The sequence below is a fragment of the Pelodiscus sinensis genome, chromosome 7 (assembly GCF_049634645.1).
Source record: "Pelodiscus sinensis isolate JC-2024 chromosome 7, ASM4963464v1, whole genome shotgun sequence".
Classification (NCBI taxonomy): domain Eukaryota; kingdom Metazoa; phylum Chordata; order Testudines; family Trionychidae; genus Pelodiscus; species Pelodiscus sinensis.
In genome coordinates, this window is record NC_134717.1 from 1,150,512 (window position 1) to 1,164,439 (window position 13,928).

General features: G+C 62.6%; 1 protein-coding gene across 3 annotated transcripts; it reads right to left on the reverse strand.

Annotated features, from left to right (window-relative positions):
- Positions 1-404: 404 nt before the first annotated feature.
- LOC102452202 (protein lifeguard 3) lies at positions 405-11,079 on the reverse strand. Of its 3 annotated transcripts, XM_075932989.1 has the most exons (13): positions 10,992-11,079; positions 10,896-10,960; positions 10,216-10,512; positions 8,179-8,291; positions 7,596-7,660; positions 7,026-7,079; positions 6,040-6,090; positions 5,661-5,700; positions 5,424-5,461; positions 4,781-4,868; positions 3,343-3,438; positions 2,425-2,478; positions 405-2,279 (listed from the first exon to the last, which is right to left on the reverse strand). In XM_075932989.1, exons 3-13 carry the CDS (start codon positions 10,481-10,483, stop codon positions 2,136-2,138), a joined length of 1,011 nt encoding a protein of 336 aa, XP_075789104.1. In that variant the 5' UTR covers positions 10,484-10,512; positions 10,896-10,960; positions 10,992-11,079; the 3' UTR covers positions 405-2,135. The 3 variants fall into 3 exon arrangements, with proteins under 3 accessions (XP_075789104.1, XP_075789103.1, XP_075789102.1); XM_075932988.1 differs by having other exon boundaries at positions 10,896-11,068; XM_075932987.1 differs by lacking the exons at positions 10,896-10,960; positions 10,992-11,079 and adding an exon at positions 10,697-10,889.
- Between the last annotated feature and the right edge of the window lie 2,849 nt (positions 11,080-13,928).

Consider the following 13,928-nt stretch of genomic DNA (forward strand, 5'->3'; position numbering starts at 1 on the left):
ACAGGCCAGTCCAACGCAGCCCTGCGGGTTACGTGGGCAAGGCCCCAGCTCTGATAACAGCCCATTGGCCATCGGACTTGGAAAAATCGAGCCAGGGTGCCTGGTGCCTGCGTGAAATGGCATCTTTGTCCTTTTCCAGTTGGGAGCTGTGTGTGTCCTATCCCCGCTCCACATCCCTGTCCCGAGGCCTCTGGGGGGCAGCCTGGCCGAGGCTGGTCCAGCCCCCGAAGACTGAACTCGCCCTCTTCCTAGAGAGGTCTCTGGGAGGCAGGGATGGTTCGGGCTGAAGCAGGGTTTGCTTGTACTGCCCCTCGGGTCTCTGGCAGTGCTGGGCAATCCAGGTCCCAGGGGCCAGGCCCCCCTGCTTCGCCTGCATATAAATCAATAGGCACCGGGCGCTTGGAAAAAAATCAAAGTTTTGCTTTATTGGGTGCGGGGAGACGACCATGCCGCGCAGCCGCTCCACAGAGGACGTAAGACAGGTAAGTGCTGTTCAAACATCCCTTCCCACCCGCTCCTGCAGGACCGGGGCCACTCCGAACCCGGCTGGGGGTGCAGAGCTCTCCCCAGGGAGGGGGGCCCCGCTCTGTTCTTCTGGGGGGGGGGCAGTAACCCTGCAGCGCCCCCTCCCTCGGCCGGGACATAGCCGGGCTGTGCTGCACAGGAGCTCTGCACCCAGGACAAGCTGGTCTCCTTCCCTAGGTGGGTGTAGCACATGGGTCTGAGGAGGGCAGCCCATGAAAGGGGCGATTCCCTGCAGGGTGCTGGGCCGGCCTCCCCACCCTGCCAGGCCCAGCCGGGTTTAAGGCACTGCGTGAAGAAGGCCGTGCCAGGCCGCTAGTAGCGTGGAAGGAGCACCAAGGGTTAACGCTCGCTGCACCCAGTTCCCATGCCCTGCCCTTGGGGCGTGCTGATAGGGCTGCCCTACTCTGAGCGGGGACCTGGCTCTGCTTTGAGCTGGGCCCCCACCCCAGGCACAGCTGGAGGAGCCAGCGTGCCAACAGGTTGAAAAACCCAACCTAAGGCCTGTAGTAGATCAATGGCAGGAGACAGAAGCTCTATTGCTAGCCTGGAAGATTCTCGTTGTACTATAAAACCTCAGACACAGGGTGAAAACTGGGCTGGGCAAACACTGGCATTTAAGACATGTATAAAAAAAATCCCTCGCCCCTGTAAAAAAATATGTATATTTCTCAGTGCATGGACTGCAGCCCGCTCTGCCCCTCTCCACTGGAGGGCACTCTGCTGGGCAGAGGGAAGGTGCAGACTGGTTTGGATCGGCGCGAGGACTTGAGCCCCCCGTCTCTCCGCTGCCCTTGGAGGGGATATGGGGCCAGAGCTGCTCACCGGGGGCTGAACAGCAGTGAGGACAGATCTGTCCCACGCTTGGCCTCTTGCAGCCCTGGGGAACGCAACTCACCCAGCTAACGCTGCTCGCCAGGCCGGGGCGGGAGAGGCTGGCAGCTTGTGTCACGGCGAGAGCCGGAGCCTAGAACCCCCGTTCTCCTCCACGAGGACATGAATTCACTTCCTCTCCCTGCTCAGCCCCTTTACCTTGGCAAACTGTTCTGGGCTCGGGTCATTACGAGCCCCATTAATGTCTCCAATGCGGGGGGCTGAGAGCCCCCCAACCCTTCACTCTCCCCCAGCACCTGCCAGCTGCTAAGAATTTAAATCCTGACTCTGCACCACCAGGCCCCTGGATTTGTCACTTGCCAGGGAGCTGAGCCCAGAGGCTCGGGAGCAGGGCCACGAACAGCAAGAGAGGACGTGCCGGGGAGGAACTCAGTGCCCGGACCCGCCCCTGGGGGCAGAGAGACGACAGGCAGGAGGCCACGTAGGAGCACAAAGGGCCGTAGAGCAATTAATGAGGCGGGCGGGAATGGGCGGATGCTGGCTTCGTTATCAGGCTTCTGCAGGGCACATGGGCCTGCCCCACCCGCTACCCCTCCGTGCACAGACCAGGGGAATCCCACGCTGGGCTCTCGGGCGAGGCACAAAAGCAGAGGCCATTAGCCTGGGAGACACGCCAGGGCAAGGAGGAGGAAAGGCAGAGACAGCAAGGAAAGAAGCCAGGCATTCTCAGAGTGCCCCTTGACCCCGGGCCGTGCCAGCCAGGAGCCCCGCCCGAGGCCCTATCTCCAGCCCACGAGCCGCAGCAGGAACAGGAAGATGTAGATAATATCCACGTAGATGTCCAGGGCGCCGAAGACGTACTCCTCCGGGTCCATGGCGTACTGCCGGTTCCCTACCAGCCGCTGGGTGTCGAAGGCCAGGAACTGGGGAGAGCAGAGACAGGGCGCTGGGTCAGCCCGGCGCGAAAGATGATCGGCCCCTCGTGCCAGAGCCCAGAGCTGCCTCCTGTCCGCCCCAGGAACAGGGGTCCAGGTTCAGCTGGGAGAGAGGGCAGGCGGCGCTACTCACCAGGGTGAAGACGATCGCCCCGAGGGCCGCGTACAGCATGTGGAGCCAGCGGACCTACAGAAAGGAGGAGGAACGAATCCCGTTGCTGCGAGGTGTTCGGGGCACAGACGACCCACGTAACCCACCCGTCGGGGGCTGGGGAAAAAAACCAGCCAGCTCCCAGAGCACAATCCCTACGGAGTCTTTTGCCCACCCCCAAAATGCGGCCACTTCTGGGGAGAAGCATGACAGCTGTGAACTAACCTCCAACAAACAAGCCAAGGGATTATTTTTAGAGATGAAGGGGCTCTTGGGGTTGCAGATCTGAAAGGGCCACTCTGGCAATACAGCGCCTCCTTGGGCAACTCAGGGGAGCGAGGGGCACCCCCAAAGCTGAGGGAAGAGCACCCCTCCTGAGCCACATTGGATGCATCCGGGGTTTCTTTAGAAGTCTCCCAGCAAAGCATCAAGCATCCACCTTTTAAGGCGGACCAAATCTCCCAGGCAATACTCCCACTGCCAACACAACATGCACCGGCATCTCTGGCCGAATGCGAGCTGTTGCTGAGGGCAGCTGGCTCACGGATGCTTTCCTGCAAGGTGGCAGAGTGGGATCTGTTTGCAAGACCCAAATTTGGTCATTTCATTCACCCCCTTCCCAGGATCTGATGTGATCAGAGAAGAAAATCGCCCTGCTGCGGACATTCCGGTGCGCCATCCTTAGGTTTCAGAGTCATCACCCCTGTCAAGTCAGAGTTAACACCCTCCCTGTGAAAATGGGCTATTGCTTCAGTCTCTCTGCAGACTCAGGCCAGTTGTGCACCATGCTGGTCACACTGGGCTTAAGTTCTGCAGATATAGCTGGGACTTGCAGCGTCATGTCCCAGCCGGTCTATGACCGGGCCTCCCCCAGCCTTGCAAGGAGCAGCCCCTACTCACATATTTGTAGTAAAGGACAGTGGCGGTGACGATCGAGGTCAGCAGGAGGACGATCGCCAGCACACAGAACAACCCGGTACACGAGGTGAAATCCACCTGCCGGCGGGAGGGAGACAAGGCACTGTGAGACCCACAGAGCACATAGCTATCCCACCACACCAGGACGGACTGATTGCAATCAAAGTCACTCCCATCGCCGATTTTAGCCACCAAGCAGGAAACCTTGATTTAAATAATTGATTTGCATCTGCACCATGTCATTGGTGTCCGGAAGACAAGAGCTCATTGGTTGCTCATTTGTTGCACATCTACATGTTTAAAAGAGAAAGCTTTGACATGAAATGTGGTACTTTTCTTGGCTAAGCAGGAAGAAGCACTATCTATACACATCTATTTAAGTAGTTACAAAGATTCACGTTTTACCAGATGAGGATTAAGTTGAGATGTGTGTCAAGCGCTGTTTGGATAGAAATTCAAACAATTCAAAATACACAAAAACCAGCACATTTTTGTCATTAACTACCTTAGAAGTGCTAGATACACAAGAAAAAAAGTGGACCACCACATGTTTTGCATTGATTGTTTCTACTCTAGTCACTGTGACCTTCAGGATTTTAGAACTAGTAGATTTCATCCTCTCGGCTGGCTTTCACTGAGAAATTGGAAGAGGAAAATGAGGTTTCCTGCTTTTTCGTCACCCTCACTTGGTTTCTTAGCTTTGAAATGAATGAGTTGAATCAACTGAAATGGAGAAAGTTCTCTCCCTACACCTGCGCAGGACACGGCTGCTGTCAAAAGCTGGAGCAGCCCTTCAACAACTCACAGTGCTACGCCAGTGAGTTCCACCAGTCAATAGCGACGGTCTTTATCACCCAGTAGGAAACAGGACCTGCTTCATAGGTTTTTGCATTTAATTGAAATTATATTACAATCAGTTTTGGTCTTAAATTGCCAGCTTCAAGTTTTTAAATAAATAGCTTCAAAATTTCCAAACATATATTTTAATTAACCCTCCCCCCACCGATTTTGATTCGCCCTATTCGGCATGAGGCTTCCCCAGCAGGGGTGCCAAAGACTGGGGCTGGCTGCTCCCCAGGGCAGCCAGGATGGGCCACACTGGCTCTTCCCCGAAAGCGGGGGCGGCGCCTGCAGGGCACGGCGCTGCCCAGCTGGGACGTGGCCAGCGAGGAGCCCCCCCAGGAAGCGGCCGCCCTGCAGGCTCTCTGGGCCGCTGCACGAGATCCCCGTTGGAGTCTGGCCCCAGAGCTGGGCGCAGGCAGCGCGGCCCCCAGGGCCAGGGGTTCTCTGCCCCCCAGCACCCTACGCTGGGCGATGCGGCGTCGGCCCGGTGCCCAGCCCCAGCCTACACCGCGGGGGCCCTCAGGAGGGGAAGTCCCCGACCCCCGTCCCCGCTGCCCTGGGCGCCCCTGAGCCTCACCTTGGTCTGGAAGCAGAAGACGGTGACAGCGATGGCCACTATGGCGGTGATCACCATGGCGATCAGGACAGCCTTGGTGCTGTACATGCTGTGAACAAAGGGGGGGGGGGGCGTTTCAAAGCCAGTCGATTATTTCCCGCGTCCCCCTCCCCGTGTAACGGGAGCTCAGACCCGCGGCTCGCTCCCCGGCAGCGCCAGCCCACCGGCTCCAGGGGCGGCACATTGCCCGGGATGGGTGGGGGACACACTGCCCCCAGGTGCCTGCAGAAAAGCCGTCCCAGGCAGCCTGCAGTTCTGCCACTCACCCCCAGGAGGCGCTGTCTGAGCCCAGACTCCAGGGCCACTCGCAGCAGAGCCGAGCCAGTGAGGGGCCCGGAAGTTAGAAACTGGGGGGGAGGGGGGCTGATTTCCTTTCCAGCCACACCCTCAGCCCCCGCAGGGCGAGCGCCCGGACGTGGCAGGGTCGGCGTGTGGGGCCCACAACGGACACCGGACACCTCGTGTCCTCTGTGCAGCCGGGGACAGGCGTCACCAGGCCCAGACGGGGAGGCGTGAGGCCTGGGGGGGCCACATACTTTCCACCCCCCCTTCCCCCGCCAGGCAAACTCAGGGCCGGGCTCAGAGCGGGTGTCCCAGCCGGTACCTGGTGATGGCGCCCATCATGAAGGACATGGCCAGCGTCTGCAGCAAAGGGAAGGAAAGGGTGGGATTAGCTATGAAGCCGGCTCCCGGCAGGGACAGGTGGACGCACGGACCCTCCCTCCCCCATTTCTACCCCCTGGTGTCCCCGGGCCCCATCCAAACCACTTCAGTCCATCCCGCCCCTCCCCACAAGGCCCCTCCCAGGATCGGGGCCCCCCCAGCCCACAGCCCCACTTACAAAGATGCTCAGCAGGATGATATTCCAGGGGAAGCGTCTCCTGGGGGAGGGAGCGAACACAGAGGTGAGGGGTGGGGGCCGGAGCCAGGGCTGCAGGCGGGGGGGCTCAGTGTGAGGGCGCGGCATTTTGGCCTGGATGAGACTGCAGGGCACGGGGCGGGGGAGGGGGAGAGAGAGGTCCCCATGAAAACCGACCCCCTGCTGGACAGAAACAGACCCTGGGGCCTGGCCCCATCTCGTCGGCCCTTGGCCCGGAGCCAGAGCCCGGTCTGGTCTGGACCCCTGCCTCGGTCCCTCCCGCCCCCAATTCCCAGGGGACTCCAAGCTGGGGCACGGAGGGAGGGGCTGCACTTTCTGACCTGCTGGGACGCACACTCACCTGGGGCCCTGGCAGCAGGCCAGCACCAGGTAGGTGACCAGGAACACAGCGCTGGGGAGGGAAGAGACAGACATTGGACCCCTCCCAGCTCTGCTCCCCCCAAAGCCAGGGCGGTCGGAGCCTCGTGCCAGGCAGCAGGGCCCTTTCGATTCCTGGCGGCCCCCAGTGCCAACCTCTGCCCTGCTGGCCTCGTGCTGCGCGCTGCCCTTCGCCTCCACCTGAGGCACCTGAGCAACAGCCCTTATGTTTCCCATCGCCCCTCTTGGGGGGGTAGTATCATCCCCGTGGCACAGAGGGGAAACTGAGGCAGCACAGTGGCTGAGGTCACACAGCAGAACTGGGATCAGTAGACCCCAACAGGCTCACCCTCTAACCACTAGACCTCACTCCCTCTTCAAACGGCCAAAAAAGACTTCCCGGGCCACTGGGTCCCATCTTTGCTATTGCAGGTGGCCCTCGGACGTATTTACAGGCAGAAATCAGTTCCCCTCTCAGCCCTCGTTTTGCTGGGCTAAATGAGCCAAACTCCTCCACTCTCATCCCAGAACACGACCCACTCTCCCCCTCGTCCGCCTCGCGGCTCTTCCCTGCTCGCAGTGGCGGAATGGGCGTCTCCGTCACATTTCTCCCGCTCATTCGCCGGTCGCACGGTACAGCCCCAATCCGACTCGTCAATCACCCCTGGCCGGGAGCCCAGCGATTTCGTTACCTTCAGCGGCACAGCGCCGCGCCCGAGCGGAGTTTCGGAAGCCGATTTCCTGGTTTCCTTCCTAGTTATTAACTGCCCCCTTCCTCCCCAGAACGGGGGGCCCCACCGACCCTGCACCCGCTGCCTCTGGCATGGGGCACCGGAGCCTTGTGACCCTCAGCAGGGAGCCCCCGACGGGGCGGCCGTGCAGCACAGGGCCCTACCAAGAGGGAGGGGCCCTGGGGCAGGGAGGGAGGGGCCCTGGGGTGGGCAGGGCTCCCCGGGGGCAGACACTTACTAAGAGGCGTAGTACACCACAAAATTCCTCCGCACAAACATCTGGACGGGGGTGCTGCAAAGAGGGAAGAGCGTGAGATCGGCCCCTGGGTTCGCGCGGCCCCATCTCCGCCCCCTGGCGCCTCCACCCCCCGTGGGCGCAGCGCGGGGCCTGACCTAAGGAGGGGGAGCGAGATTCTCCCCGTTCCCCATCGCCCCGAGCCAGCCGTGGGGTGCCCAGTGGGGAGGAAGGACAGACCTTTAACCCTGCCCCACCCTGGGCCCGTCTCCCCGACAGACCCGCCAGGATCCCTCCAGCCAGTGCAGGGCAGCGTCCCCCCGTCTCGCCCCGCCGGGCTGCACCCTGCCCGGCTGGCAGCAGCCCTGGGGTGGGCCCCCCTTGTGAGACGGCACCCGGCTCCTCCAGCCCCCGGCCTAGCTCAGGCCCCTCCCTAGCTCAGGCCCCTCCCCTCAGCGGGGGCAGGGCCGGGGGCAGACGGAAGAGCCCCGGGGGTCCCAGCTCCTGGCCCGGCGGAGCAGGGAGCAGCTGCGGGGCGGCAGCCAGGGCCGGGCGCGGGGCAGCGGGACTCACACGAAGGTGAACACGGCGATGATGCCCACGGTCACCAGCAGCTGCACAGAGATGATGGTGTAGACCTGGAGGAGACAGACCGACGGACGGGGTCACCCGCGGGCACCGGCCCTGCCCCAGGAGAGACGCGGCCGCCCCCAGGCGCCACTGCCCCCCGCTGCCCCGCGCCAGGTGGGAGGGAGCCGCTGGATCTCGCTGCTGCTGGACGCAGCCCCAGCCCGGGACCAGGTGGGGCACAGAGATCACCCCCCTCATGGGCAGCACCCATGGAGGCTCCCAACAGGGTCTGGGTGTCCCCAATGCTCTCCAGGCCAGGAGGGCCTCTATAGCCCAGGGTTTTCCCTCCCCTCCAGCCGCCTCCCAGCCGCGGGCCGAGCTCCCACCCCCTGCCAGCACTGATGTACCCTGCAACTGCAGGAGCATGACACTGCCCCGGCCGCTGGCCTCGTAAGACGCCATCCCCACAGCCCCGCACTGCACCCAGGCGCCCCCCCACCCGCAGCCTGTGGCCCAGGGCCAGAGTCAGGGGCACCCCTCCCCACCAGGCGCCCCCACCCTGCAGCCCGGCCCCCTCGGGCGTTACCTTGCGGATGAAGCCTTGTCGCACTCCCTTGTCGCTCCAGTCGGCGGCCCCGACAGAGTCGTTCCCAAAGCTGATGGCGACGTGGGGATCCCCTGTGGGGAGGCCGGTGCCCCCTAGGCGGATGGAAGGGGGGACCCATGAGCTTTCGGCACCCGAACGCTGGCTCCCCTGGGCCCCGCGGAGCCGGCTCATGTGTGGCGGCTGCCCCGCCCGCGCCCATGTCCCTCCCTGCCCACCTTCCGCCAGGAGGGGGCTGCCCCCTGGGACGTCCTGCCCTGACTCCTCAGCCCCAGCCGGGGTCCCGCTGACGCCGTGGCCGGGAGGACGAGGCCGGGGCACCCAGCGCAAGGAAGCAACTTGAGCAGCGCTGTCTCCGTTCTGCAGCTCCCCTGTGGAGTGTTCCAGGGGGGCCCCCCCTCCCAAGTCAGACCCCCACCCCCACCCGGCAGGAGCATCTCTGTGCAGCCCCGCTGGGGGCCACGCCAGGGCTCCCCCTCACAACAGGGAACTTTCGGGGGCAGGGCAAGGGATGGACCGTGCTCCACATAGCAGCCACGGTCTCCCAGAAGCTGGGGGGGGGGGTCCCCAGAGCCCTCCCACAAGCCCTCCAGCTTCACAGGTGCCCCCACCCCAGTCTTGCCAGCTCCCAAATCCACAGGCTGAGATGATCGGATCCCATGGCTGCTGGTGCCCAGCTCCTACACGGGGGGCGGGGGAGGGAAACCTATGAAGCTGCAGGGCTGGGGGGGGGGGGGGGGTTGTTTGGCACCGCGCATGCGCACAATTCATGTCCTCCCCCCCCCAGGTTTTTCCCTCCCCTCCAGCAAACACATTCTGCCAGAGGTGCTGCAGCGATGCCGTTCGGCCACTAGGGGGTGCTGTGGGAGGGCAGCTGGCTCATGGGGGAGGCTGGGTTCCTTGCAGGTGAGCAGGCCTGGGGCACAGACCCTGCAGGGCACACAAGGCAGCCGGGGGGGGGGGGGGCACACAGATTGGGGTTCAGAAGGGCTAGTGGAGCAGGACAGACTGGGCAGGGCTGAGTGGGAGGTGGTGGCTCGGGGGTGACTTAGTGGGGTGCAGAGATTCATGGAGGCAGGAGGTGCAAGGCCACATAGGGATGGGGTAGCTGAGTGAGGTGCAGGGATACCTGGGGGCAAGGACAGATTAGGGGTCAGGCAGGGTCTGTATGGGGAGGCTCCCCAACACCCTCACCCCCCCCCCACAAGCCCCAAACCCTGTCCATATGTCTCCCACCCCCATCAGGTCACAGCCAGCTTCTGTCCTGCGCTGCTTCCGAGCAGAGCAGGAAATACGGCCACGTGAGGTAGTGCCAGTCAGTGACTGCTCCGTGTTCAGTATGAACATACCCAGCAAGGAATCTATTTGTCAAAACAACCAAAACCCAAAAGAATCCTGGTTCTTTTTCGTCCTCTGTCTTGCGACAGACAGATCGGCTGAGAGGTACTTTGAGATGAATGGTCAGAGCACATTGAAAAATCGGCATGATTCTATGGTGTTATTGCGACACCTAAAATAAGCAGAATTTTAAAATACCATGGGCAGAGTTTTTTGCAGCCGAATTCCCTGGGGAGCGAGCTTGGAATATTTTGCTTCCTACCAGGAGATCTCCTCTCTAGCTGATCTGGGGGGGACAGATCAGAGCCCATACTTCCCAGGAGGTCAAGGAACCCCCCACCCCACACATCCATACACACCAGGCCCTGCAGCACCCGAGTCACCTGCCCTTTTAGGGCCCCCCTGCCCTTCACCCCACCGCCTCCTCTGCCTTGCACACCTCACTCCTGGCCTCTGGTCCCACACGGGTTCTGCCACCCTGATGGCCCATCTGGCCCCGTCCCCTGGGAGCCCCTTGTTACTCTCTTTGCCCCGTCCCTCAGGGGCTCCGGAACCAGGGGGGTCCCTCGTCTGTTTCAGCAGGCTGATGGGCCTGGGTTTCCTGTGTGCAGCCCTCTGGGCTCAGGGGGTTTCTGTGCAGCACCCCCATAAGAAACACCCTCTAGTGAATGCCCAGCTTACCCAAGTGCGTCGGGATCGTCGGCATGGGGGGCTCCGGGCCTTTTGGCTGGGAACAGCCCCCGGAAGCTGCATATCCTCCTGGTTGCAGGAAGCCCCCGGCACAGGGCACGGACGGCGCAGGATCGAGGCCCAGCTCCTGGAAGCCCTCGCTAGAGGGGCCTGGCGGCGAGCAGGCGTCCGGCCGCAGCGGGATGAGGGGGTTCTTGTCGCTGTAGGGAGGGGGGCTGCAGGGGTCGCTGTAGGGAGGGGGGGCGTAGGGGTACGACATGGCGCCTCCGCAAGGCTCCGGCTCCGCACCTGGAGAGGGCAGAGGGAAAGCGGCCGTCGTGGCCCAGCGCAACACCCCCCCGAGGGACCCTGCTTCCGAGACGCCGATCTCTGCCTGGTCCCCACGGCCACCGGGCCCGGAGCCGTGAGGGGGCAGCGCTGCCACAGGCGGCCCTGGCACAGGACGGGGACTCGCAGGAGCAGCCGGGCGTACCTGGCGCGGCACAGCTGGTGCTGCCCGGCTCCCCGCGGGCACAGGCCAACCCGGCCAGGAGCATCCCCACGCCGGGCAAAGCCCCGGTGCCCAGGGGCCTCCCCGGCGAAAGCGGCCCAGCCGGGGGGCGGAGGCACCAAGGGGGCGGCTGGGGCAGGAAGGGGTGAATGCCCCTCCCCCACCCCGCTAACTCTCTCACTTGCTCTGCCCCGGGGCTACTCCGGTGTCACGCCGGATGCTGCGCGAGCCACGCCGCGGGGTTCGGAGCCCGCGACCGCCTTTCCCGAGGGGCCCCGGGCGCCGCGCTCCAGGCCTGGCTCGCTCCGACGCCGAGCGATCCGGTTTCGCTTTCAGCGCCGCCCGCCCCCTTCCCTGGCGCGGCTCCGGGTTGTCATTGGCCCGGGGCGCTGCTCGTCCGGCCACACCCGCTGCAGGCGCCGGATTGGCCCCGGACGCGGCTTCGCTTCGCGGAGCTCGGGTCGCTACTGCCGGCTCCCGGCTGGGCTGGGTGGGACCCCCCGGCCGGTGCCCCTCCACCTGGCCTGGGGGCACCTGTCCCGGCTGGGACCCCCCGGTGCGTGTCCCTCCACCTGGCCTGGGGGCACCTGTCCCGGCTGGGAACCCCCGGTGCGTGCCCCTCCTCCTGGCCTGGGGGCACCTGTCCCGGCTGGGACCCCCCGGTGCGTGTCCCTCCACCTGGCCTGGGGGCACCTGTCCCGGCTGGGAACCCCCGGCGCGTGCCCCTCCTCCTGGCCTGGGGGCCCCTGTCCCGGCTGGGAACCCCCGGCACGTGCCCCTCCACCTGGCCTGGGGGCCTCTGTCCCGGCTGGGACCCCCCGGCGCGTGCCCCTCCTCCTGGCCTGGGGGCCCCTGTCCCGGCTGAGAACCCCCGGCGCGTGCCCCTCCTCCTGGCCTGGGGGCCCCTGTCCCGGCTGGGAACCCCCGGCGCGTGCCCCTCCACCTGGCCTGGGGGCCTCTGTCCCGGCTGGGACCCCCCGGCACGTGCCCCTCCTCCTGGCCTGGGGGCCTCTGTCCCGGCTGGGACCCCCCGGCACGTGCCCCTCCTCCTGGCCTGGGGGCCTCTGTCCCGGCTGGGACCCCCTGGCGCGTGCCCCTCCTCCTGGCCTGGGGGCCTCTGTCCCGGCTGGGACCCCCCGGCGTGTGCCCCTCCACCTGGCCTGGGGGCCCCTGTCCCGGCTGGGACCCCCCGGCGTGTGCCCCTCCACCTGGCCTGGGGGCCCCTGTCCCGGCTGGGAACCCCCGGCCTGTGTCTCTCCACCTGGCCTGGGGGCCCCTATCCCGGCTGGGAACCCCCAGTGTGTGTCCCTCCACCTGGCCTGGGTGCCCCCCTCCCACGCGTCAGGCTGAGCCCAGCAGGCTGGGGATGGACGTGCGATAGCCCCCGCCCGTGGGCCTGCTGCCTGACTGCACACAACTGGCTCCGCATAGCTGCCCTGAGCAGGCCCCTGACACCACTGGGAGGTCACAGCTCGGGGGCACCGGCTGCTCAACCCCGAGGGCAACAGGAGAGTGGGTGCCGGGAGCCTGCTCCTCCGCCCAGGCCTGGCTCACCCCAAGAGGCACGTCCCAGGAGCCAGTGGGACCGAGAGTTACCCAGGCCGTGGGCTTCCTCTCCGCCCCACAGCGCCTGGGGGGCTGATGGCTCTTCTGTGGCAGCAGGGCGCGTCCTCCCTGCCCCATGCTGCAGGCCCTAGTGCACGACGGCTCTCTCAGTAGGTTCCTCAGCTCAATCCGTGGCTATTGCCTCTGGATTCCACCCGCATTCAGGGCACGGTACTGGGAGTTCGGCGGTATCAGATCTTCCCCTCCCCCCCAGGGTTCTTCCCACCGGAACAGCAAAGGAGCCTGGCATTCGTAGACCCATCCGCACGGGGAAACCACGCTCCGTGTCCGTGCCGGAAGTACTAGGTTCTTCCTGTGTAGGGATGTGTTGAGGCCTACCCGGAATATGTCAAATGAGCACCAGTTTAGTTGTAAGTGTAAAGGAAAAGCAGCATTGTAAGACACAGATGTAAGATAAAAAACCAAATTTGATTGGTTGACTAACAGTAACCCCGCATTTAGGGAAGTAAGTAACACAGACAGCAGTATGCAACAAAGTGCTGATAACCCCAAATGGAGCAGACGAAAGTTTTGAAAGGGCAGAACGAGACAACAAAAATCGAACGTCAGCAATTGTCAGGCGAGTGGAGAAATACCGAAACAGGGTATATAAGATTGGACGGAACAGACCAAGAGCGGACGGGTTGCGAATCCGAAAAAGCTAGGTCTGATCAACCAGGCTTCCTCCCTGGCGCTGTATCTTGCTGCCGAAAGGGGAACAACACCAGTCGTAAGTTGCAACGAAAAATCCAAAAAAGGAGAGTCATAAAGAAAAGAATATCTCCTGAATCTAAGCAATGCTTCTATCTGTCTTAACGTGAGTATTATATATTTGATAACTCCATGAATTGTGTAAAGGTAAATCTGGAGGGCATAGCTGTAGGAGGAGTTATTATTTCTTGTTTAACTGTATTGTTTTTCTACTTTTTACTTGTATGTTAAGCTATCTTAAAAGAATCAAAGATAGTGAATTGATTTAAATGAAAAATTAATTATAAAGTAAATAGAAAAATAAAAATCTTTGTTTCACCCTAAAAAGAAGTATTCCTCTGTCTGTGGGGTCGAATCCTTTAAAGAACCAAACCCGGTTACCGAAACTTCCCCGGGTGTAACTGGGTGAGCGGTACCCGGAGATGGCACAGACATCTGTCAGGGATGATCTAGACCAGAGCTACCCAAGTTTGGAAGCCCTGGAGGCCACAGTGCTACTCGCCGCACATGCTAAGTACCTGGGAGACTGCGTGGGCATAAGGGTGTTTAGCATTTCGGCCGGCAGCCGTGTCAGTAACCAGGAAAACTTCTTTCCGGGGCAGCTACCCAAGCGTCTTGTGATCGGTTTTGTACATAACGAAACCTTCAGCGACAGTTACGTGAAAACCCCTTTTAACTTGAAACATTATCATGTTCATTTTGTGGCCCTTATATGTGGACAACGAATAGGTACCGGCTAAACGGCTGCAGCCCGATTTTGAGAAGGGAGACTGCGTGAAGGAGTACATGCAGCTGGTGCAGGCAACCGGGAAATACGGAAAAGACCGCTCGGTCTTGATAAACCGTGATGAATTTGTCCAGGGTTACACGCTCTTCGCTTTTGACCTGACCCCAGACC